We start from the raw sequence: 24,772 nt of genomic DNA on the forward strand, positions 1-24,772 counted from the left end.
CAAGCATGGAAAATTTGAGGACAACCGCAAAGTACAACGTTTAAAGCCAGCGTACAATGACGTATGGCAGTGTTTTTCAGCGTGCTCTCAATGTTATCAAAACTTACCCTTAACGTATTCGACGTGCACCAGCTTTTTACACAAATTTTCCAAAAATCGGCATAAGCTGGCTAAAATGTCAAGGTGTGACTGGGCCTTAATCTTTAATCCAAATTTGATATCATTCTGACTCGTGGGTCCGGAGAGGAAAATTTTTGAAGGAATTAATGTGATTTTCCCAAAAGTTGACCAAGTCGACCGTTTTGACACACTTCTAATCATGTGATCTGCATGACTTCCACAATCTAATTTACATCCCTACCCTAGCCTAATGTTGCAACTCAGATTTGGTAGCATTCTGACTGGTGGGTCGAGAAAAGAAGATTTTGGAATGAAGTTGTGTGACCGCCATTTTGACATACTTTCAGTCACTTGATCAGCATGACCTCTGCAATTTAACATCAGGACCCTATCCTAATGTTGTAACCTAAATTTGGTAGCATTCTGACCGGTGGGTCTGGAGAAGAAGATTTTGGAAAAATAATTACTGTTGGCCATTTTGACCTACTTTGTCATGTGACCAGAACGAGCTTTTCACTGTTACCAGTCACTAGAGGAAAGTTGCTGCCAAATTTCAGCTGGATTGGCCCAGCGGTTTGGCCGGAGAAGTCAAAATAGGAGACGGATGGATGGTGCGTGATGACAATACCTTATCTGGAATGTAAACTCCAGATAAGTTAATAATTTTGAGAGCTTTACATCTCACAGAATGCAGGAGAGACCGATCTGTTGCTGGGGAACCATCCCATAATGGAGATCCGTTCTCCATTGAGCTATGGAAAAAGGGCCTCAGACTGTGAGTAGCTCTGATTTTCTCAGGAAAGACTTAGATCCATGGAGAACACCCGATCTGCAGCTGGCTTTGGAGGCAAGTTTTGCTGTGTGGAGGCAAGTTTTGCAAGGTCCAGAAAAGGTAATGGTTGGTGGTGAGGCCGAGAAAACTTATGAGACAACCTCTTCCAGTGGATGACCAAGGAAATAGATTGGTGGTTTATTTGATGATCATTCCGGAATGATGCATTGAGACTGACCAACTTTTGATTGAACTTATTTTTTCTTGTAAATTTTTTGGAGAATGATTTATTGCACAAAAATATTAAATCTTGCCCAGAATTATAACGAATTATCCACAAATACTTAGAGGTAGTCAGGTCGAGTCTGTAAGTCTATTTTGCCTTTCACCAATTATCTCACAATCTCCAACCCCACCCCCTGCCCCCCCCCCCCGACACACACATGCTCCTCCCCTCCCCATTTATACTGGCTATCCCAGGATATTTCAGAAGAAAAAAAAAAGTATAGCTAAATTTTTACTTACTTCTCCAACATGACCTCCATCTTTTACAGAAATATAGTGCCAAGTAGAAAGGAGGGAGCTTGCAGCACAGCTCAGAGGTAGTTTACTCAGCAGTGAGCTGTCTAACCTGAGTTTCATTCCCAGCCTGACTGATGAGCCCGTTTATAAACTGGCATCTTAATGCCTCGAAGGGATTGATAATTATGCCTTCCTTCAAAGGGGTAATAATCTCGATGTGTCATTTGGTGGCGTTTACTTGAAGATGTTAAAATATCTCACTGTACCTTTGGAGAAGAGCAGGCCATTTTGAGCCTTATTCTAAATACGTGTGAAGGGTGGGGTGAGGATGTCGAGGGTAATGATTTGATGTTTAACCTCATGTTAGTTCCGAAACCTCTCAGCGACGAGTAGTTTTTGGTGGATCAGCTCTTATAATCAATCATATTAGGGAATTTTTGTTGTGGAAATAGCTTTGTTTTGTTTATATAAGACAGATCTGCACCAAGCATTATTTATTCGGTGTCTTGCCTTCTTACTAGTATGTCCATCAGTTGCAAAGAAAAAAAAAATCATCAACAACGGGCTCATATAATGGGGTTAAAAGGCAATTTTCTCCTTCATTACATTTTACCATCTGCATACCTTCTGAGCAAAAACATTTGTGAAAACAACTCCCTTTACAAACTTCTCATCATTATGCAATGATTCGATATCTGGAAGTAACCAAAAATTCCCCAACTTCTCACGATCTTTCCACATAGCTTTAAGTCGAACTACAATATTATAACTTGCCAACTTTTCACTCCACTCAACTGTTACAATCCACATGTCACTTCAACTAACGTAACGGTGGCATATATTACAATGAACAATTCTTTCCGTATTGAATCATAAGTACACAAGTGTTGACATTGCACTGAACCAATTGCACTGCCTTATGGTCACTCCTAAAATTTTGTAACAATGCAGTATATAATTAACACTGACCCCACCTATACCTTTGTCCACTCTCCCTGTCCTCCCGACTTCTTTTTTTCAATCCATTCATCACCTGTGCCACCGGAGGATGACAAAACTTATGTTTTCACCTTGGTTGTTCTCTCCATTTGCGGTTTTAAGGGGATGTGAGGGAGGGAGTTCTCCCAGAACTCAATCTACATCTACTTTTATCCGCATCTCGCGTAGCGAGCGCTGGCTCTAAGAGAGCTCCACGTTCTCGTTCTCGTTCTCGTTCTCGTTCTCGTTCTCATTCTCGTTCTTCTTCTTGTTCTTCTTCTTCCTCTGGTGACGACAAAACCTTTAGGACTTGGCTCTTTTATATACAGGATCCGGATCTCCTTAAGTACTAAACACTTGTACATAACCTCGCATTGAGGGTGCCTTTTGAGAGCGTCTATCATGAAATTTTAAATATATTCGGACATTTGCTTTAAAGTTTCGAAAAGTTCACGTTACTATTTAAAGATTATTCCATTTAATGTGTTGTAATTTCGTAAATGCACGATTTTTCTCGTCATGAACGAGGAGCCTCCATAACGGGTCTTGCTATTGGCTCCATCAACGCACGTGACGAAATATCGGAAGTTGTTGTTATTGTTATTGTGATCAAAATGCTGATGTTTCGACTTTCTGTAATGAATTTTTAGCCGCGTCGCAAACGCTGGCTCTAAGAGAGCTTCGCGTTCTTCTTCATTCTTCTTGTTTTTCTTCTTATTCTTCCTCTTCTTCTTCTTCTTCTTCTTCTTCGTCTTCTTCCTCTTCTTCCTCTTCTTCTTCCACTTCTTCTTCCTCTTCTTCTTCTTCTTCTTCTTCTTCTTCTTCTTCTTCTTCTTCTTCTTCTTATTCTGGTGAAGACAAAACCTTTAGGACACGGCTCTTGGACACATTTGTCCTTGTTTGGTAAATGTTCATGATTCATGAACAGCTCAGAGGTAGTTTACTCTATCCATTCCCGAATCTTACCCAATCCGAAACGGTGAAGTTTCACCCCTGTTTGTCTGTCTGCTTGTTTATTTGTCTCTGAGCCCTCATATTTAGCTCACCTGGACTTTAGTCAGGTGAGCTGATGCGATCAAGCAGTGTCTGCAGGTGAGTGAGTGAATCCGTAAACACTTCAATCATTTTTGCTTGAACCAAACACACAATTTTGATGAAACTTGGCCACAAGCTTCAAATGTGATGCCTATCGAAGGTATATTGACTGCATCAAAATCTGCGCTCATTCAGTGGTCTACGGGGGGTGGGGGGGGTTGACCAAACAAAATAGGCAATTGCTCTCTTCTCTGAAACTCAAACAATTTTGATGAAACTTGACCACAACGTTCATCATGAGTGTTGTACCAAAGTGTTTTGAATGCATCAAAATCTGCACTCATTGGGTATTTTACGGGGGGGCGGGAGAAGGGGGATGACCCCTCAAAATAGGTATTTATTTTCTTCTACAGAACTACAGACAATTTAGATAAAAGTTGACCAGAACCTTTATCACCCATAACATACCAAAGTGTATCGACCGCATCAAAATCTGCGCTCATTAAAGTGGTCTACGGGAGGGTTTTGACCCCCAAAATAAGTATTTGCTCTTTTCTCCGAACTACACACAATTTCAATGAAACTTGACCACAACACTCATCACCCGTGATGTACCTAAGTTTGTTCATAGCATCAAAAAAACTTAGGGTCTAAGGAGGTATGTGTAGGGTTGAGTGACTTGCTCCTGATCCAAGTGAGCTTCAGGACAGGCAGTCCTATTTTTCAATAGAGAACCCAGATTGATATTTCCTAAGTACAGAACTTGTGAAAACTTAAAATGTTAATTTTTTCCATTTTATGGATGTGCAACAACATTTTCAGTGTTACATAGTTGAGCATGATGGTGTGATACATTTTAAAGGGTGTAACAGAACATAATTTCATAGTGCTTGCATTTAATTTGTTGGGTTTTTGGCCATGAAGCACGAACAAAGCCAAATGTACATGCACATATACATATATATATATATATATATATATATATATATATATATATATATATATATATATGTATATATATATATATATATATATATATATATATGTATATATATATATATATATATATATATATATATATATATATGTATATATATATATATATATATATATATGTATATATATATATATATATATATATATATATATATATATATATATATATATATATATATATATATATATATATATATATATATATATATTTGAGAGTGGCCAACTGAATTTCAACAGTATCGGCTGATTTGTGTCTTGGAAGGCAGATGTCCCCACATTAAATTGGGAGATGGGATGTAGGTTTTGGAAACTTTAAGACGAAGGAGGAATCTTCATCTAACTTCCGGTTCAGCTGTATACCGATTATCAATATAATTTATTGCAGATAACTATGGGGAATGTTTAGCCTGGTGTTGACTTCGCAGTTAAGGTGGCTGGCTTGGGACCGAAGAGTCCTGAGTTGAGCCCCTGCTTTCTGTTAAATTAACACCAGGTGGGGTTGACTCAGCCTGTCATCCTTCTGAGGTTGGCAAAATGAGTACCAGCTTGCTCAGGTAATAACCATTCGGGGTAAACAGCGTCAGAGTGGCGACCCATCCAGGACTGCACTCCTTGCCAATGAAACTGCCTCTGCAGCTCTATGCACATTTTATGGCACGAAAAGAATGGTGTTATTATTTGGTATTATGGGGACTGTTTCACTCCTGGCCAGCATGCTTGTATTGAATGAAATTGTGGCAACCTCCTCTCAAAATGTCCTTCATTTCAGCTTCTGTGGCATAAAATTGTTGGAAAATATGGTCGGGTAATATTGATAACATAAATAGTTATCAATGAAATACATGGGGAATGGCCAGAAGATTATATGTGGCACCTTCCTCAAACGCATCAACGCACTTGGAAACTGTCATAGTCATTAGTGAGACAGCACTGGGGGTTTTTTTCCTGACTACTGTAATTTTATACACTCGCTACATTTCCATAAGCCTGAAATCCACATTCTTTATACTGCTGTATTCAGTCTAATTTTAAACCATAACTTCTGGGGTGCCAGTACATCAACCTTTCCACTGGGGTCACCATATCCACTGTGCTAATCATCACCTTGACTACATTGTTGCATCAAAAAAAAAACTTTCCTGTTATTATAACCTCCTCAAACCATCATCTCTTTTCTTTGATAACTGAGTAGCCAAATATAATGTCTGTTATAAAAAGAAACCCTAAAAGCATGAAGCATCCGAGTTAATGCGATTGTTTTCTAGCACACCAAGTATTGCTAAGTATTAGAAAAACGAAGATCATGCTAATGTGAGGTTAAATTAACATTGATAGTACATGCTGACCTTAATGTCATAGAGGGAATGGTGTTATTTATTCTTGTTAAATATGTAGTTACACACAGTTCCAACAAGGGATGGAGACCTTCAATGTCACACATGAGATCAGGGCTGTCTCTCTGGACATATCTCGTGCTTTCGATACAGTCTGGCATTCTGCATTACTCTCCAAACTCCCTGCCTATGGCAGCCAAGGCAAACTCCACACGTGGCTTACTGACTTACTCTACTCTCGTAGCCAACGTGTGGCACTCAACGGAATCCTTTCATCTTCTCCCTGTCAAGGTTAGAGTGCCCCAAGACAGTGTTCTGAGCCCTGTCGCATTCCTGATCTTCATAAATTATCTGTCCGAATCTCTGGAAAATCCTCTTTATCTATTTGCTGATGACTCCACCTTCTGCCATGATATCCCTCATCCTTCAGAAGGCAGGCTTCAGCCTCTTCCCTCTCTTCAGACCTTGACAAAATCACAAGATGGTCGAACACTTGGCCATGTCACAAGATGGTGAAACACCTAATACGTCTTACAATTCTGACAAATCTCACACACTCACAATCTCTTTTCAAAAGGACAATCTGGCAAACCCTCCAATCTACTTTCTTAACAATCCTATTGAGGACGTTCAGTCACTCAAACTTCTGGGTCTCACTATCAGCCATGATCTTTCGTGGGCAAAGCACATTTCAAAGTTGGCCTCAAAAGCCAGATGCCTACTGGGCATCCTCCATTATACAAAGTTCTTCCTTGGGACACCTGAACAGTTAAGTTCAGGAATCTTCATCTAACTTCTGGTTCATCCACAGCTGATGCAGCAGCTTGTTGGAGTACTGCTCTCCCCTCGAGGCTAGCTCCCTTGCCTCACATCCTGCTCAGCTTAACACCGTTGAAAACAACGACTTTAATATTATTGGAATCTCATTTGTTCCTCTTTTCCCCCACCTGTAGAACCAACTTCCACATTCTCTTCAATCTCACCATTCCCTCCAGATCTTCAAGATTGCTGCTTACCACCATCTCAGATTGTCCTCAATTTCAATCCAAAACCATCTTTTTACCCTCTATATCCCCACATCCCAACCCCTCCTTCTTCAATCCCACTGGAAAGTGGGCATGGCATGTGAGAGGGTGCAGTGTCGGGATGAAGAAGAGGCCGCCGATATGGCTTTATACGATGTTGATTGATGCTGCGTTTTGTGGTGATCAATAAAGCCTCCGTCTCCTAAACTGTGACTCGTCGTCATCTTATTACTCAATCTCGTCTTAACGCTAAAACTTCCAGATTTTTTTTAAAACGATCTTGAAAGTCATTATTTTATTTAAATTTTAGTATATACTTAACACTGCGTGGGGTATTATTTTCTATGAACTCTCTAGTTTATGCAATGCAGGGATGTTGGCTGATTGCCAAGCAGATGGAAGATAATGCAGGACAAATGATGGCGTGAAAAGGGCAGAGAGGGGAAGTGCAAGAGCAGCAGAGCAGTTTTTTAGGACACATGAGCTGCTGCCATCCTGTCCAGTTGCAGAGTCAAGAGTTGATGGTTGAAATAACCTTCTTCACCTTCTCAGGTATAGACGCAGAATTCAGGAGCAATTGGGTACGAATGCGATAGGTAGGTTTTGAGAGTGAATGGTTGGGGACACAAGATTTGTAAGCAAACACAGAATTGAGGAATTTGGACTTCTCATGAGCGGAAGTTGCTCTGGTGCCATTTTTTAGATCCTCGTGGAGGATCTCTAAGTCATGCTCACGTTGTTGTTCTTCATCTTCTTCTTGTGGACTTTTTGGTTTCACAGCCTACAGTTTTCATCGAAACTTCCTGAAACTTGGCATATGCACTGCTCCCTCACCTATCGCGGTTAATGCGTTCCAGACCCACCCGCGATAGGTGAAAATCCGCGAAGTAGAAACCACATATTTATTTAATTATTTAAATATATTTAAACGCATTTTAAACGTATTTTAAACCATTATACAGCACCCACACACTCTTATTAACCTTCCCCACACACATTTAATCAGTTATTAAAAAAAAAAAAAATTAAAAAAATTTTCATCGGAAATGCAACTTCATGGGGCTGCAAAGCCTAAGACCAAAAATAATTTTTAAAATACTATATTGTACTATAAAATGTAAAAGAACATATTATGGATACTGACCTATGAGGATATGATGATGATGATGATGATGATGATGATGATGATAGCTGTGCAGTACTGATGACGATGAAGATGACGATGATGAGATGAATGTAGTACTGCACAGCCAAGAAGAGCATTAAATCTCTTCTACTGGAGGTGCCTCTTCATCAGGCGCTTCGTCAGGTGATGGTTGTGGTGCATCATCTTCTGGTTCTGCTTTTACGAGGAACATAATTATGGGGAGTTGCTGGTTCTCGTCCTTCTTAATATACGTACCGTAGATTCATTGAGGCCAAAGTGGCGCCCTACAGCCGCATACGTTCTCCCTTCCTTAAACATGTCGAGAAGTTTCACCTTTTCGACGATGGTTAGAGTCTTCCTTGAGCGCTTGGATTCAGGTTCAGAATACTTAGAAGACTTAGAAGATGCAGGATGCTTGGATGGCATTGCAGGGATTGAAATAAAGTTCAAACTTTAACGTAAAACACAAAGCACAGCACTGCAGAGAAACACTACACGCAGCGAGATGTGAAGCCGAAATGGACGAGGCGAGATGCGGGATGCTTCTACACGGGACAACAGTGCCACAGATGCTGCTGTCACTGAGCCATTCAGCGTCCGGGATACAAAACACCATGCTCTGATTGGTTGCCTCCCAATCATCAGCCAATAGTGTGCTGAGTATGATCTCACCTGAGCAGCCGCAGTTGTACTCCATTTTCCATACGCTAACGTCTGTCTTTGTTTTTAGTACAAGCCTGCTACGCCACTACGTAGTTTTATTTAAATTTTGATTTAATATTCTTTTAATAATTTCCATATATATATATATTTTTACTTTAATTTGTTTTTTACGATTTTATAGTTATTTTTAGTATATTTTACTTAAAAATAATTAAAATAATCAATTTTAATTTTAAATAATTAAAATAAAACCCACGATGTAGTGAAGCCGCGAATCGTGAACCGCGATATAGCGAGGGAGCACTGTATATGTAAAAATACCCTGCGCAGACAGTAACCATCTCCTATTTTGAAAATTCCTCCCAGAAAAAAAGTTATGATGTCAAAATATCTCCGCTAATGGAAATCGCCGAAAAAATTATCTCCGAAACTAGGCAAGCTGTTTGAATTTTGTTTGTGGGAATCAAGCCGGGCATTAGCACAGATAATTTATCGCAAACCTGATACATCACAATGACGTCATATTCGTTTTTATGACATCATCATTAAGAGGACGGGGATCTTAGCTCATTCGAGCTTGTTATTAATTTATTTTTTATCCATAGACAGACAAGCAAGCAAACAAATGGACCCAAATGCAATACCCTCTCCTTTGGCGAGGGTAATAATGCATCGAACAAATCCAAATGAATCCTGGGAGCTCCAGCGCATTGCAAGGAGGCACACTTCTTGTCAATGTGTACACAATTGCAACACACTGCAAACGGTCGTGTTAGGTGATGGAATTTATCTATGTACCTCTGGCTTTAGAAACAAGTTCCCCTTCGAGTTTTGGGTTTATAATGTTCAGGTTCTCTTTTAACTTTCTGATGACTAATGGGGCACAGGTATACCCAAAATCATTTTTCAACTGAAATACCTTTTTTTCTCTCAACGGTCATCTGAATGTAAAGAGACTAAGTAACATTATGATATCTCACCGATATTTGTTGAACAAAAGATAAATAATTATTCCAAAAGCTTTATTACATTTTGATAATTCCCCGGTTGGCACGTCTTGATGAGGAATGATGCGGCGGTAGGGTTAAGCATGATTTGGTGAAAATGTTTCTTGTTTTGCTGTATTGTAAGTGTACCTATAGGTAATAGATTAACATAACTGTGCTTTATGGTTGTTTTCTCTTCCATGCATGTAGCTGCAAACTTGCTCCGAATTGTGTGATAGCTTGAGCGAGAAAGGTTAAGGATTTGTGGTTCCATGAATTGAATGACCGTGTGCCATTGGAACACTATAATCCTGGAGAAGCCATTATCCAGCTCAATTTGAGTGTCACTGAACTGTATAAAAAAAACCCCTACTTTCACAAGAATGTGACACCAGAAAGTATTTTCCCCCCACCTACCTTAAAATAGCCAACTTTTTGTACATTTTAACACTCTCCTTTTACATGGATCGTCCTCAAAGCAGAATCGATGATGCGTGCACAGTGAAATTGGACAATAGTAGTTCCGGCATAGCATCCGCGATAATGGACTCCTCGGCATGCTGTGGTTCGCTAAAAATGTCTGTCTGCTAGGCTCTTTAAAAATGCGAGTGTTTTATGGCTGCTGCTAGATACGCATCGCCATATGGTGTTTGTGTGACATTTTGATGCCATTAACGATTGTTTATTGTCTGGCTTTCCCGCCTTTTGCGCTGGAGCCCAAAGCACAGGCAGGACCCAATGTTTGTGATCGGATGCGCGGACCGTCATCAGTATTCCACGCACATTCCTGTGTCCTGGGAGAGGCACGGGGAGTGATGGCATTTAAAGGGCAGCTGCTATCGAGTGCTGAAATGAATCTGGCTCCAAGCTTGGAGGGAGACAAAAAAGGGGGTCTACAAAGCAAGGATCTACATTGATATGCAAAGTGCAGCAATTTCCATTTTTCTGAAGCCCTGTATGTGAAGATTTCCCGACATCTAATGTGTTGAGATGGTTGCTTAGGCTAAATTCTCCCTTTGCCTGCCATTCATTTTGTTCCATGTAATTTTACTCCTTTGGAAATGCTCTTCACCCATCGTTTTTCACCCTACTTCCAACACATCCTCGTTCTCTCCTTTTCTATACATTGCGCCCTTCTGCCATTATATTCAACAATGATTATTTAGTCAATTGCATCAGACGCTCGTCCAGACAATAATTCTGATTTGCAGCAAGAATACAGGTTAATTGAAAGTGCATGATTTACACCATGGGGTTAACTTTCATCCGACAACCACATCACGTTTTTGACTTTGGAAGGGAAAGTTAAAAACAAAATCAATACATATATTATATCTCTGGAATTACAACCACCTTTTCTTAAGTATTTAATAATCTTCAAACTTAGCGATATAAATCGGTTAAAGAATATGTTTCAGAGTGTTGAAAGTCTGTGCAGCCACACTTACCCAAATATATCCCACCATGGATGTTGATTGTATTAAGCAGGAGGAAAGACTTTGTGGATCCAAGTTGCTCTTGGTCTAAAATCAAATAAACACAGTTGTGATTAATTGCTTTGCAGACCACGTACCTGGACATTAGGAATCATGCATGACCCTTTGGGAGCAGAGACTCCCATTATTCCAATGCTTGAGCAGACAAGCAATGCTTCACATGAGGATCATTTATGATGCAAATGTATAAATTGCTATTCTTTTGAAATTGTGCGACTCTGACACTGAACTGCTTTGCTTATTGAATACATTCTTTCGGTTCTGCTGTGTGTACTGGATGAATGATATATACGTGTGTGTGTGTGTGTGTGTGTGTGTGTGTGTGTGTGTGTGTGTGTGTGTGTGTGTGTGTGTGTGTGTGTGTGTGTGTGTGTGTGTGTGTGTGTGTGTGTGTGTGTGTGATTTTTGTAAATCTGGATGCTATGTTATCTTCCAGTGGACAGATTTGGCATGCACACCTTTGATTGGCAAATCTTCACAGTTTTCCCCCATCGCTTCTCTGCAGCCCATGTCATCAAAGGAAGTATCAGAAAGGCCACTCAGGCTTGTGATCTGGCCTTCCAAATTGAAAGTCTTTTCTTTCCTTTCGAGCAAAAAAGGTCTTTCTTTCTTTTTCCCAACACAGCTGATTTGGTGGGATTCTAAGCACTCAGCCGGAACATTTTCTCCGTATACCATTATTATCCCTGACTGATGGGAAAGATAAAAAAAAATTGCCTCTTTTTCTATGACGACCATAAGTGAATTGTATTTTGATGTGTTGATATTCTTACAGCAAGCTAAGAGTTATTATTTGGTTTTTTTACTTCCAGAATTATTGAAGGAACTACCAAATTTTGGAGTTTAAAAAAAATATTTATTTTTTTAGTCTTTGGTAATTTCCAACACTCATTATTGCTCTCTCCACACTGAAAATATAGCATCGGGGTCACTTACTTGCCTTTCATATGTGAAGTCTGTTTTTCATACCCGAACCAATTATAAACAATGCCATCCTCCATTGTTTCATAGGCAGGTTGTTGCATCAATGGGTGTCCTATCCATTTGTTGGCATGTTAAACAGGTGTCCCCTCTGCCACCATTTTGCAGCGAAAATTAAGGATCCCACTCTGTCTTTCACAAGAGACTCTGCCATTAATTGTATGCTGGTGATGACCAAATTCCAAATAATTGCCTTACCCTGCAGGGGATACTGCTTCAGCAACCAAGCTGCACCCCAGAAATAATTCAACTAATGATGCCTAATTTAGTAATTTTTACACATTTATATATCAATAACTAGAACGGCACCCGATGGAGTGCGTATCTCCGCCAACCTGAACAGTTTACGTTTTGTGTCCCACTGGTAGGCCGGATCTGCATCTAGACCTCAACCAAAATCGAATCGGCTTGTTCTTGTCACCTGCCCAACTCATCCACCAAGTCCAACTTTTGTAATATAATAACCCATCCACAACGTTTTGAGATGTCATGGTTTATGTCGTTTTTGGATCCATCTGTCAATGGTGAAAAATCACTGAAAAAATTCTCAGATCTGCATCCGGGTCCAGATCTTCATCAAAATTGAAACAATTTGTCCTTGTCACACACCCAATAGTCCAGCAGCCATTTCTTATATGAGGCCAAATAAGGAAATTCGTTCAACACCCCCGAGAGAAAAGGTTTGACTTGACAGGGTGGTAGAATAGAACACCTCCAGGTAGTATGTGGTTTCAAATTGTGGTATCATTAAAATTCTACAGGCCATTATACGTACCAAGGGTACTTACCAAGAGGGTCACTGTGGGCGAGCAAAATTTAGGGGGAGGGGTAACGTAAACGTGAATATCTTTGTCAAGACTCAACCAATTTTCAATATTGAGGTATCATTGGCTTCCTATTATAATTCTCTATCAGAGTCTGTACAGTTATTTGAAAATGGCCTTTGCCATGGCATCACCAAAGCTAAAATATCACACTAATTCAAACTTTCTGACATTTTTAATTGTGTTCTCATATGAAGGTGAACGGTGTTTCTCAATTACTACTGGTATGTGTACATTTTGGAAATCAAACGCTCAAGAAAGTATTGTTCTGCAGAAATTCATATACATACAGAGGCACGCATAAAGAAAACTGCAACTGTTATTTTTAGCGTTCGTCTTTTACTAGTATATAGCAACACGGAAGCACATACATCAGAGCCGACATAATAGTTGTCTTTGGCAACACGGAAGTACATTAGTGAAAGCCGAGTATAATAGTTGTCTCGGGCAGCACGGAAGCTACTCATTCATCATACTGGATTGATAATAGTTATCATGGTCGACACTGCGAGCTGTGCATGACAACACAGAAGCACATTAGTGAGAGCGAATCATAATAGTTGTGCAAGGTTGCACGGAAGCACATTCGTCAGAGCAGTTTGTAATATTTGTGTCTGGCAACAAGGAATCACATTCGCCATGGAAGCCTGAAGATGTCATCTGTTGTAACTTTTAGTCAGCGTCTTCTTCACCCCTGGATTCAAAGATTGTTCTTGGATTTTCACAAGTTTCTTCGGCCATACATGTACATGCTTCTGTGCATGGCATGTGGTTGGTTCTGCATGTGCAGTCGGCTCGGCGACATAGAGACTTTCTGCAGTGACAGACGGTCAGCTCCGGAAGACCCCGTGGTGCTGGATCTTTGGTCATGAGCACAGCCTGCAGGGCACCGTCCTGAATTTTCCAGCCATGTCCAGCTGCTGGTGGAAGGCTCTGTGTCAGCTCCAATGCTCTCTTCCATACATAGGCCTGGTAATTTCCTCGCTTCATATGTTGCTGTAAGCTGTCGAATGTAGGGGGGAGATTTTCATTTCTTTGTCCCTTTTGACAGAACTGCCAGTATCTCACATTGTTCACTTTCCTCCCAGCCCCCTTGGTTGTTGAGTACATTGCCCACATGAAGGCTTCGCATGCTTCTGAAGTGCTGTTGCTGAGCTCGGGTTCTTCTCCAAACTGTCCCAGACTGGTCTGATGCTCTTTACTGTCAAGTAAGACATTGAAACCCTTTTTCTTGCCGAGTCCTGAGAGTGCACTGTTTGAATCGCACCCAGTGAGTGCGTGGAAGCCGAGTAAAGCATTACACAGCTCAGGTCCTAGTTTGTGTGCCAAGCTGTGGATAGGAATATACCTAGCTTTATCCTTGATTCCAGTCCGAAACCATAGCTCCCGACACTGGAGTTTTCTGTAGTGTATTGTGCAGAGGACAGCCACATCTGTGTCAGGTGATTGAATCACAATCCTGTTGTGATAATGAGGCATATTTTGCATGTAGCAATATTCGTGTGTCTGCCTCTTCATGATCTGACTTGAGGGGAACAAGTTCTTCGCAGTGCCCTCTGATGTCAAGCACAGACTTCTGCGAGTTCTTGAAACCACCACCGATGACTAGGTGTTGACCATCAAGCAGAGTGTCTACCCCCATGTAGCACCGTGTGTCTGCCAAGAAGGCACACAAGTTGACTTTGTTTTCTACATTTCCAATGTATTTGATCCACTGCTTTGGAATAGCAGTGGCTGGCCCTTGGATTGTCACCTCTAAGGCTGCAGATGTTCCTCGTTTCTCTCGCTCCCCAGCTTTGATTGAGAGGCTGGAGTACCGGTCAAAGACAACATCAACCCATTGGCAACCATTCCGACGTAGAGGGGCAGTAACCAGGCTGTAATACTGGAATGCCATTTCACCGAAGTTTTTCAGCACCAGCGGACTTTGTCATCTGTACCAGCGCCATTGCATCGATGATGTGGGCCGTAGACCTCTGGCTGGTTGTGGCTTGTGACAGTTTTGGATGGACATCTACCTTCTTCTCTAACTCAGCAATGAGTATGGTCTTGTTGGTCTTCCTCAAGCTGCCATCGTAATGGGCCAGGGATAATGGCACTGTTCATAACTCGTAGCTGTTGAGAAGTAAGAAATGCAAACCAGTAGTAATTGAGAAACACCGTTCACCTTCATATGAGAACACAATTAAAAATGTCACAAAGTTTGAATTGGTGTGATATTTTAGCTTTTGTGATGCCACGACAAAGGACATTTTCAAATAACTGTACAGACTCTGATAGAGAATTATAATAGGAAGCCAATGATACCTCAATATTGAAAATTGGTTGAGTCTAGACAAAGATATTCACGTTTACGTTACCCCTCCCCCTAAATTTTGCTAGCCCACAGTGACCCTCTTGGTAAGTACCCTTGGTATGTATAATGGCCTGTAGAATTTTATTGATACCACAATTTGAAACCACATACTACCTGGAGGTGTTCTATAGGGTCTATTCTACCACTCTGTCAAGTCAAACCTTTTCTGTAGAGAGTGTTGAACGATTTCATTTTTTTCAGGTCCTTGCTCCTGGACTACAACCTGTCCACCAAGTTTCGTGTGAATCCATCCATAACCTTTTGAGATATTGTGCTATATATCGTTTTTGGCCCGATCTCTCAGGTCAGGTATGGGAGCATGCGCCAGAACAGTGCGTCGCTGCATCCACTTTCCACCGGTACTCCAGGGGCCTCCGTCTGGCCATCCCCCAGGCTGATGCCAGGCCCATCCCCATCTCCTTGAGATACTGATCAACCTGCTGCATCCACGAGGCACGTGGTCGGCCCATTAGCCTCCTCCACTCACGAGGCTCCTTCGCTGAGAGAATCTGGTGAGCAGGATCAGTGTCAGGAAAACGAGCCACATGTCCATACATCCACAGCTGATGCTCATGGACTATGCAGGTGACATCTCATTTGAGTCTCTCTCAGCAACCGCTCGTTGGACACAAAGTCCGACCAGCATTAGCTAAAGATTCTCCGAAAAGATCTGGTACCAAAGGAATCAAGTCTTCATCTCATATCCCTGGTCAGAGTCCAAGTCTCACAGGTAACAAATCTATCTCTCAATGATGAAGAATCACTTAAAAAATTCTCAGATCTGGATCCGGATTTGGATCTTGACCAACATTAAGCGTTGCTGTCCTTGGCCGGTCACCTACACACACACACACACACACACACACACACACACACACACACACACACACACACACACACGCACACACACACACACACACACACACACACACACACACACACACACACACATCATTCAGAACGATTGCGTAACAAATAAACAAACAGACAGACAAACACTGCAGACCAACTTACTTGGTGAAATTGTTTTTCGCCAAGTAACAAGCAAACGGGGATGAATCCAAAACCTCCGTGCACCTTTGGTGTCATAATGGTTAGAGTGTTTACTCTGGGAGGTTAGAGTTTGGTTAGAGTCTGAGAGGTCGACGTTTCCAAGCCCGGCCGAGTCACACAAAATTCTTTGATAATGGTATGTGTGGCTATATTGCTTGATGCTGAGCATTTAAAAGGATAGAGTATGGACAAACAACCGTATATCGGCAATCATCGCTCATACTTTGATGGGTCTAATGGCCTCCTCCTGCATTGAAGTTCCTTGTAAAATTAGTTGTGTTATTGTAACAACCAGTCAGGTACCACACATGGATTAATGAATTGCTTTCCGATGTTTTTTTATGTGTTTCTTTATTATTATTTTTTTCCTCTTTTGCACATAAACACTAAGTTCTGATGGGATCTTCATTGAATATCAATGTATCTACAGGTGTCTTACCTGTTTTGTAAATGCTATACAGTATTTTGAATTGTCAATGTTGCATTGTTTGTTTTGCATCAATGGGTTTTCATTTTTACAAACTCGGTTGTTTTCTCTTCTTTTCGTTTTTTTTAAGAGCCTTCGTATCAAATCAGAAATAGCACCAACTCACAATATTTTATCTCATTATAAACGAAAGAGCACAGAAAGGATGCAGGTTCCTGGACAGCGAATCACATCCAGCATCAATTAATTGTCATCTTAACACAGTTTCCAAGAACTGTGAGCAGATCCTCTCCTTTTTAGGAATGAAGCCTGGGTATTTCAGCAGAAAACACTGGGATTTTAGTTACCGGTGCTGTAATGTCCATGCAAAACACTTTGTAGAAAGGAATGGTAAAATGGTGTGTGTTGTCGTGCAAATCCTAGCAATTAGTGTCACATGCACGGTTATATAGCAGGTAAAATTGGAGGACAATGATCTTTAACGAATCCCAATGCGCAGAAGGAGCGAATTGGACCTGTGTTCTTTAGCAAGTGTGTGTGCGTTCAAAGTGTGCTCGATAACTATTTAAACAAAAGCAATTCGACCTTTCTAGTTCCTCCAGCAATAAGCGAGTCGCTTTAAGGCCAGGTGCAGGAGTCCAATACAAGTCGTTGCGGGCGGTGCAGTGTGAGATAGAACAATGAATGTCGCCTCGTACAATATGGCAAATTTCTCATGGGTCAGCAGGTCACGCAGGTGCTTGCCAATAACCCGTTTGGCCGTTCAGGTGAAATGAGCATCGTTAGTGCAACATTAACTCCTGACTTGCTGCCTTTTCACCTCGATGCTCAAGCGTTGGGGACACCAGATTTTTTCCGCTCCTTCTGCCAGGGTAATTTCATTATCCCTCGCCCTGTTTGAGGCAATCCTTGTCTTCGCAGCATCGTATTTACCAGCAGGAAAACCATGCTTTTTCTTCAGTAAATCTCCAGCTCTTCAGTCGTGCGCTTTCCAATTAAAGACTTCGGCAGCCTCTTTGAATACTTGTAGTGCGTCGTTATCGGTGTTAGAAGGTGATGCTTTGGTGCGGTGGATGCTATCTCAAAAGGAAAACATGCACCGAACACTTAAGGTGACGCAAGTGTAAAGACTTAACATTGTACTCCAGGGGTGAGACGGGGCTCTTTTGTCATGGTCATCTGATTTGGTGTTTTAAAGATGACACTTGTACAATACATTCTGCTTCGGTCAATATTTCCTGCCTGACAAATTCCATAAGTAATGAAAGGAGTGCAAGTGTCTTTATTATACGATTGTCATTGCTTCATTTCAACTAGGAACAGAAACTTGTGGCTAACAGACACGTGATATGCTGTTTATTGTCAATATTCTAATTGCTCTGCAAATTTTCTCATTATTATTGATTCGGCAGTTTTAACGACAGGTATTGCGTGATTGTGTCCATGGACTGCAAAATTATATCCAGACAGAACAGCTTGTTCTTACCAGCGTTGATAATTCGTTTACAAATCTGTATTGGAATTTATTTTTTCATCATCTAATTAATGTACACACGTATTACATTAATACATTAAGTGCCACCCACTTGTATGGCGCTTGAATTCTTTTAAAAATTGCATTCAGGTGACAAAAGATAATTACCTCTGCCAGCGAAGGTGGATGGAGCTTATGTTTTCAGTCCCGTCTGTCTGTGAGCAGAATAATCTCAAAAGGATTCAGATAAAAGTTGGCGGACAGGGTGAATGTGTGACAAGGACAAATTGGTGAGATTTTGGTGATGATCCGGACCCAGATCTGGATATGAGAATTATTTAATTTTCAAAGTAATTCCTCACCATTGAGAGATAGGGCCAAAAACGAGACATACCATGATATTTCAAAAAAGTTATGGATGGGTTATGACAAAAGTTGGATAGATGAGTTGGGTAAGTGACAAGAACAAGCCGATTATATTTTGGTGTGTGACTATTACGAATGGTCCGGATGCAGATCCGGTCTATCAGTGGGATACAAACCGTAAACTTTTCAGCCTGGCAGAGGTATGCGCTCTTCCGAGTGCCATTCTAGTTTGATCTGCAACAGATATCTCAAAATGATGGACATTTTCCTGAAGAAATCGATGAAATAGGGATTGCAAGCCGATGAAAGTTTCTTTGCCCATTGCTACATTATTTGGGTATTATCCAGAGGATGGCAAATTTCTCTCACTCCTTTCATTTTGGATACTTAAATTGTCCTAACAACTAAAAATTGAGATCAGTAGTAGTTGTCATAACCAAAAAGGTGTTCCAGACATAAATTTTCTTGGAGACAGTGTGAATAATAAGCCTTACGAAGTCGTTAATTGAGAGGAAGGATTTATGTGCCCTTAAAGCCCGGGTGGCCGCTGACTCCATGGTGAAGCGCCTCTGCCCTTTTTGTGGATACCGTGTTTACTTTCACAGGTGTGTCCCAATACCTACCGCATAACAAAGCCTGCTTGTAGACCTGGTTCAGTTGCCCACTGCCTAACCATGAGCCATCTTACATCTATCTATATTTCCAGCAGTGTGTGTGTGTGTGTGTGTGTGTGTGTGTGTGTGTGTGTGTGTGTGTGTGTGTGTGTGTGTGTGTGTGTGTGTGTGTGTGTGTGTGTGTGTGTGTGTGTGTGTGTGTGTGTGTGTGTGCGTGCGCGTGTGTGTGACCGCTGTTTCTCGACAACCACTGGTCCGATCTAATTGAAACTTGCCAGGTATATTGCTGGTGATCTGAGTATCTGCCTTTTCAAGGTTTGATATTAATCGGATAAGTGGTTCCCAAGTTATGGCCGTTTATTTACCAAACCAATGACAGGACACGTTGCGTAGGCGTGGCCGATGGGGAAAGGGCACCATTTAATTACCGATGACAGGACACGTTGGGGAAGAGATCCTCAGCCGCGTTCCCCATTACGGGTTACAACGTAAGGACTTCCGGATAGTGATGACTTACTGTATTCTAATAATTTCTCGATTTCTTATGCGCATTTATAGATAAACACAATGCCCCAATCCAGTCGTCGTTTACGAGAGCGAAGGAACGGCCTGTGTGTTTGTTTGAAAGTTTTTTGGGGTTTTTTTTGCACGTATGGCCACGCACATACGGCCACACACGTTCGGGTACGCGAGAGCGAAGGAATGGCCTGTGTGGTTGTTTCTGGCATGTGGTTTGAATTTTTTTTTTTTTTTTTTTTTTTGCACGTACGGACACGCACTAATTGGTATGCATGATACCAGGCAGCACGATAAGACTGACCTGATATAAATGACAGGCATGAAGAAAATGATGAAATTAAATCCAGGCAACAAATGATGATGATGATGATGATGATGATGATGATGATGATGATGATGATGATGATGATGACGAAGAGATGATGACAGAAAACTTCATTCAATTAATACACTTTTGAATCATGTTCTTATTGTTATTCCTCAGCAGCATAAGGACAAACATAATATGCTGCAATCAGGTAGGGCAATTCGATTTAAACATTATTTAGACAAATATTTCATTTTACAGTTGTATAAGGCTCACAGAGGAGCTTTTACCTTTTTAGATTCAGGGCTTAAAGACAATGTAGACCTCCATCTAGAGACGTGAGTAGACAATTGATAAACACATCTGGTATAACTTGGGATCAGAACCTGCGTTGTCCACATAAAATGAGCCAGGAGTTCAGACGGCAACATGAACAGGTGAACCAAAAATGACATATGAGGTGTTTTTTGATGGCAAACTCTGAAAAACTCAGAAATTATAACAAACTTATAACAATAATCATCACACTTGATAATTTCACAATCCATCCATCCTTTGGGACCATGCTCTGTGGAGAGCATTGGTGCTGCCGAAGCAGTCGCCTGGGCTGTTGGGCACAATCCTTGACAGGTCGCCACTCCAACATAGAATACACAAATGGCTCAATCATCCCAGCAAGCTAGTACTCACTTTGCTGACCTCAGAAGGATGACAGGCTGAGTCAACCCCACCTGGTATTAATTCAACAGATGAGCAGGATTTGAACTCAGGTCCCTCGGATCCCAAGCCCACCTCCCTCACCATTAAGCCAACACCAGGGAATTTCACAATCATGCATGAGTTATGGTAGGTTTATTACAGATTATGAACCTGCTACAGAAACTGGAGTGTCTATGTCAGTTGATGGTGTATCACATAATGACCAAGGAGTTGGAGAGGAGGAAATTGTTGGCAAAGTGCGTTACGTGTCTTCAGTGATGAGCAAAGGTTGAACAAGCTTGCTTGGAATAATCATCTTTGGCATTTCCATTCGCAATGAGACTTTGTGCATGCGTCAGAACTGCTAATTGAAGTGTGCCATAGCTGCTAATTAAAGTTGATGTCAATTATGATTCGGAATCAAAACTGCATTTGTATGGTTTTGGAACCTGTTCCAGACCATTATAAATATCCTCTTCCCCCACGCTCGCAACGGCCAAAATGCATCGATAGTGCTGAACCATCTTCATGGCAATACGGCACCTTAACTGCAAATATGATGTATGTGTTGGGGTGAAAGTCATGGCATTGATAGGTTTACTCTACCCCCCACCTCCTCACTCATGCTGCTCAGATTTATTAACCAGTGCATATATGATAGGTTTTCTACAGCTTCACAACCATCTGCAGGGGGACGGGGGGGGGGGGAGAGTTCAAAATAGCTTAAAACGTCAACTCGACCATGTTCTCTGTGTCGTGCATACTTTTTAACCTGGTGGGACAAATAACGAATAGCTTTTTTTTATATATATATATATATATATATATATATATATATATATATATATATATATATATATATATATATATATATATATATATATATATATATATATATACAAAGTCAAGGCTCGTGCAAGAGGTAGAGCATAGAACGGATCAGGACATAAAGCTAGAACGTCATTCGGTAGAGCGTCTACCTCCACTAGGTTGAACAGTTTACGTTTTGTATCCCACTGATGAACCAAATCTGGATCCAGACCTCCAAAATCGAATCAGCTTGTTATTATGACCGACACAACACATCCACCAAGTTTCGTCCAAATCCGTCCACAACTTTTTTGAGATATGCTGTCCACAGACAGACACACAGACAGGGTTGAAAACATTTCCTCTGCCCACCTTTGGTGGTGGAGGTAACAAAAGGATCAGGAGAGGTAGAGGGGAGAAACACACCAATAGCAGGGTTGACGGTCAAAATAGAGGGAGATTTAGAGAAACAAGAGATGTGGGGAAGAATGAATTGTAGGGGAAGATGCATGTGGTGGACAAGAAGAAGAAGCAAACTCTCAGGAAGTAAAAAGTGGAAACGTGGAAAGAGGTGGGCTTGGGGAGGGTTAGTGGGGGGGTATAAGAGCTAATGGTTTTGGATGGGGGGAGGATTTGAGACTGTGGTGATCAGCTGTTTTGAAGACCTGGAGGGAAGAACGAGATTGAAGAGAATATGGAAGTCGGTTCCACGAGTAGGAAAAAAGATGAACGAATGAATGCAGGTGAGCAGTGATTCTGGACTTTGTGAGTTTCACCAGAAGGTATTTAGTAGTGGACCGCGTGAGCCCTGTAAATACCTGGGTGGTGGGGGGGGGGCAAAGCACAGAGAGGGCAGAGGGTGCAAGACCAGAAAGGAGGCGATATAAGACAGAGCCCACCGACCTGTCTGCAATGAAAATTAATTTTTAAAAAATAGATATTATGTCAATCAATGTGACACGTTGAAGCCGTGTTTGCGATATCCTAGAAATTTGTATGTTGACGTAACGATTTGGATTACCTTTCTACAGACCTGGCAATGTTATTTAATCCGATATTGTTTTCTCTCCTACATTGTTCTTTATTTTACATTATACTCCGATGACAGAATCAGCAACTGTTTAACCTGACTAATTTACTTTCCTCGTCATAGTCGGAGCAAACGTGAATCAACAACCAATCGAGAAATATTCCGTTTTATAGAACTAGTCCATTTAACCAACGGTTTACGACGATTCCCCAATTATAGGCAGCACAAAATGAAAACCATCTTGTGGACAGCCGTAACTGTTTCGGCATCACATTCATCGATTTGTTGAGAATCCTTTTTAGTACTCTTTACCTCCACCATTTATCAGAGACTCCAGGGTAAGTAGTTTTGGCTGAACTGAACTAATAACTACGTATGCGCTGAAATGCATTGGTGGTGCCTGTGATGGAATAAAATTGCATCCGACCGGATTGGTCACTTACCCCTTTTTTTACCTCCAATATATTCTTCCTCTGTAGAATGGACTAGGTTTGAGAAAGTTATTCTTGCTTGAACGATTGTATAACAGTAAATATCAGTTTAACTTAATGTGGCTCAAAAACAGTATCATCTCGGTGTCTTGTTTAGTTTCATCCTTTTTCCTTTTGTCAACGATTTTATTTCTATTTTTCTTCTTTTGGCACTAGGACACCAAAGACCCCTTTATTAAAGTCTATCGATGCATTGAAAACGATAAAGCCAGGATAATGCACTCTTTAACTGATTTTTGTTCCCTGCCTTACAGCTCCAGCCCGAAAAGTTGCCGGACTTGAGCGGTCACGGTCCCGTGGCCGGATAGAGCGGCCAGCTGCTCAGGTGGCTGTCGATATTCCACTGGATGAAGAACGGGGAAGCGTTGGCAAGGATGAAAACCCTGCAGAGGTCAAAAAAGATTACCAGCCTAAGGCCAAAGAGAGGTGTACGCCAACACTAGACCCTATTCTGGATACTCAACCAACCTCAGAAAATAATAGGGAAGAAATACGTCATCAAGAACTCCCTGCAAGTATTGCATCGGACAGTGAAGTCATGCAGATGTCAACCGAGCTGCCGAGAGAGTCTTCGGAGGTTGTGACTTCAGAACAACCGATTGACTCTGAGATTCCTGGAAAAGTGTCTGTTAATGAGAGTTCTGAGAAGCCTGACTTGAAGCTCGATGAGGCGTCTACAAAATCATCGTTCGAGGCATCAAGTAATATGGCATATGATACACCAAGTCAGGAATATCTGGAGATGTTCAGCGAACAGCTGGGAGAGGCTTCTAGTGAGAATTTCAGCTTGGTTCCTTCACAGCACTTGAATGACATTCCCAGTGAACCATTAGGTGAATTGCCCACCGAGACCCCAAATGAGATGTCTGTTAGTGACGTGTCCAGCATGCTTCCACTGGGACAGCTCGTTGATGATCCTGAAATACCTTTACAAGGTCCTGGAGACACACCCGAAGCGGTAGTATTGCAGACTGCAGAGGGGCCCATTGACAAAACCTTAGGAGAATCTGAAGCTTGACAATGGACGTGGTGCCTTCAATGAATGAATGAATGAATTGAGTGAAGTAGTGAAAAAACATAAATTGCTTCGTTAATGGCACTTGGTAAGCAAAACTTAATTATTGCCTTAATTCTTACCAAATGTTCGCAGGATATTTGTGTTGCCAATATGGTTTCTTCGGTTTTATGATTGGGCTAATGCAATATATTTTGCTTAAAATCAGGACACTGTCAATAACTATTTAGCTATTTCCGAGTTTGCACAGTATCAATGCCATACACTGGAGTTATGTTGTTATATTTCTTGGAAGTAAACCTTTTTGAATATTGAATAAATGAAATCAAATGGAAACGTTATGGTAATCGTTTATTATTGTAACCAGTTCATATTCGAAAGCGCTCGGAGCAAAATATTCCAAGTCTGTTCTATCATTTGTTTTGATTAACTTTCTCTTCAAACTTTTTAAAAGATGTCTCGCTTTGTTAATTGTTCCGTTTCGTGAAACGTGCATTGATCTCACAATCGATGGGATTATATATTTGATACATCCATCGCAATTATCTCTGTAAATATCCCACATTTTTATTTACGAATGGAAGAATCTACACTTACTGCATGTACAGTCACCTTTGCATGCATTTCAGGCATATAGCAGCTGAAATGTCATCATTATTGGTTGTGTGGTTTCTGCTTTATTTATTTGTTTTTTTCAAAACACATACTTTCAACAATGTAAGCGTTTGGTGA

At 41.1% G+C, this 24,772-nt stretch overlaps 1 protein-coding gene across 1 annotated transcript in view; it reads left to right on the plus strand.

Moving 5' to 3' along the window:
* The window catches only part of LOC147008646 (protein diaphanous homolog 2-like), a 468,186-nt gene extending 443,810 nt beyond the window's left edge, over positions 1-24,376 (plus strand). Inside the window, exon 26 of the mRNA XM_085863759.1 lies at positions 23,280-24,376. Within this exon, the coding sequence (XP_085719885.1) occupies positions 23,280-24,043 (764 nt within the window). The 3' untranslated portion in view covers positions 24,044-24,376. The remainder of the gene's footprint in view (positions 1-23,279) is intronic.
* The last annotated feature ends 396 nt before the right edge of the window (positions 24,377-24,772 follow it).

This window comes from Eptatretus burgeri, chromosome 18, assembly GCF_056783735.1.
Source record: "Eptatretus burgeri isolate ZD-2024b chromosome 18, Ebu_testis_v1, whole genome shotgun sequence".
Taxonomy (NCBI): Eukaryota; Metazoa; Chordata; class Myxini; order Myxiniformes; family Myxinidae; genus Eptatretus; species Eptatretus burgeri.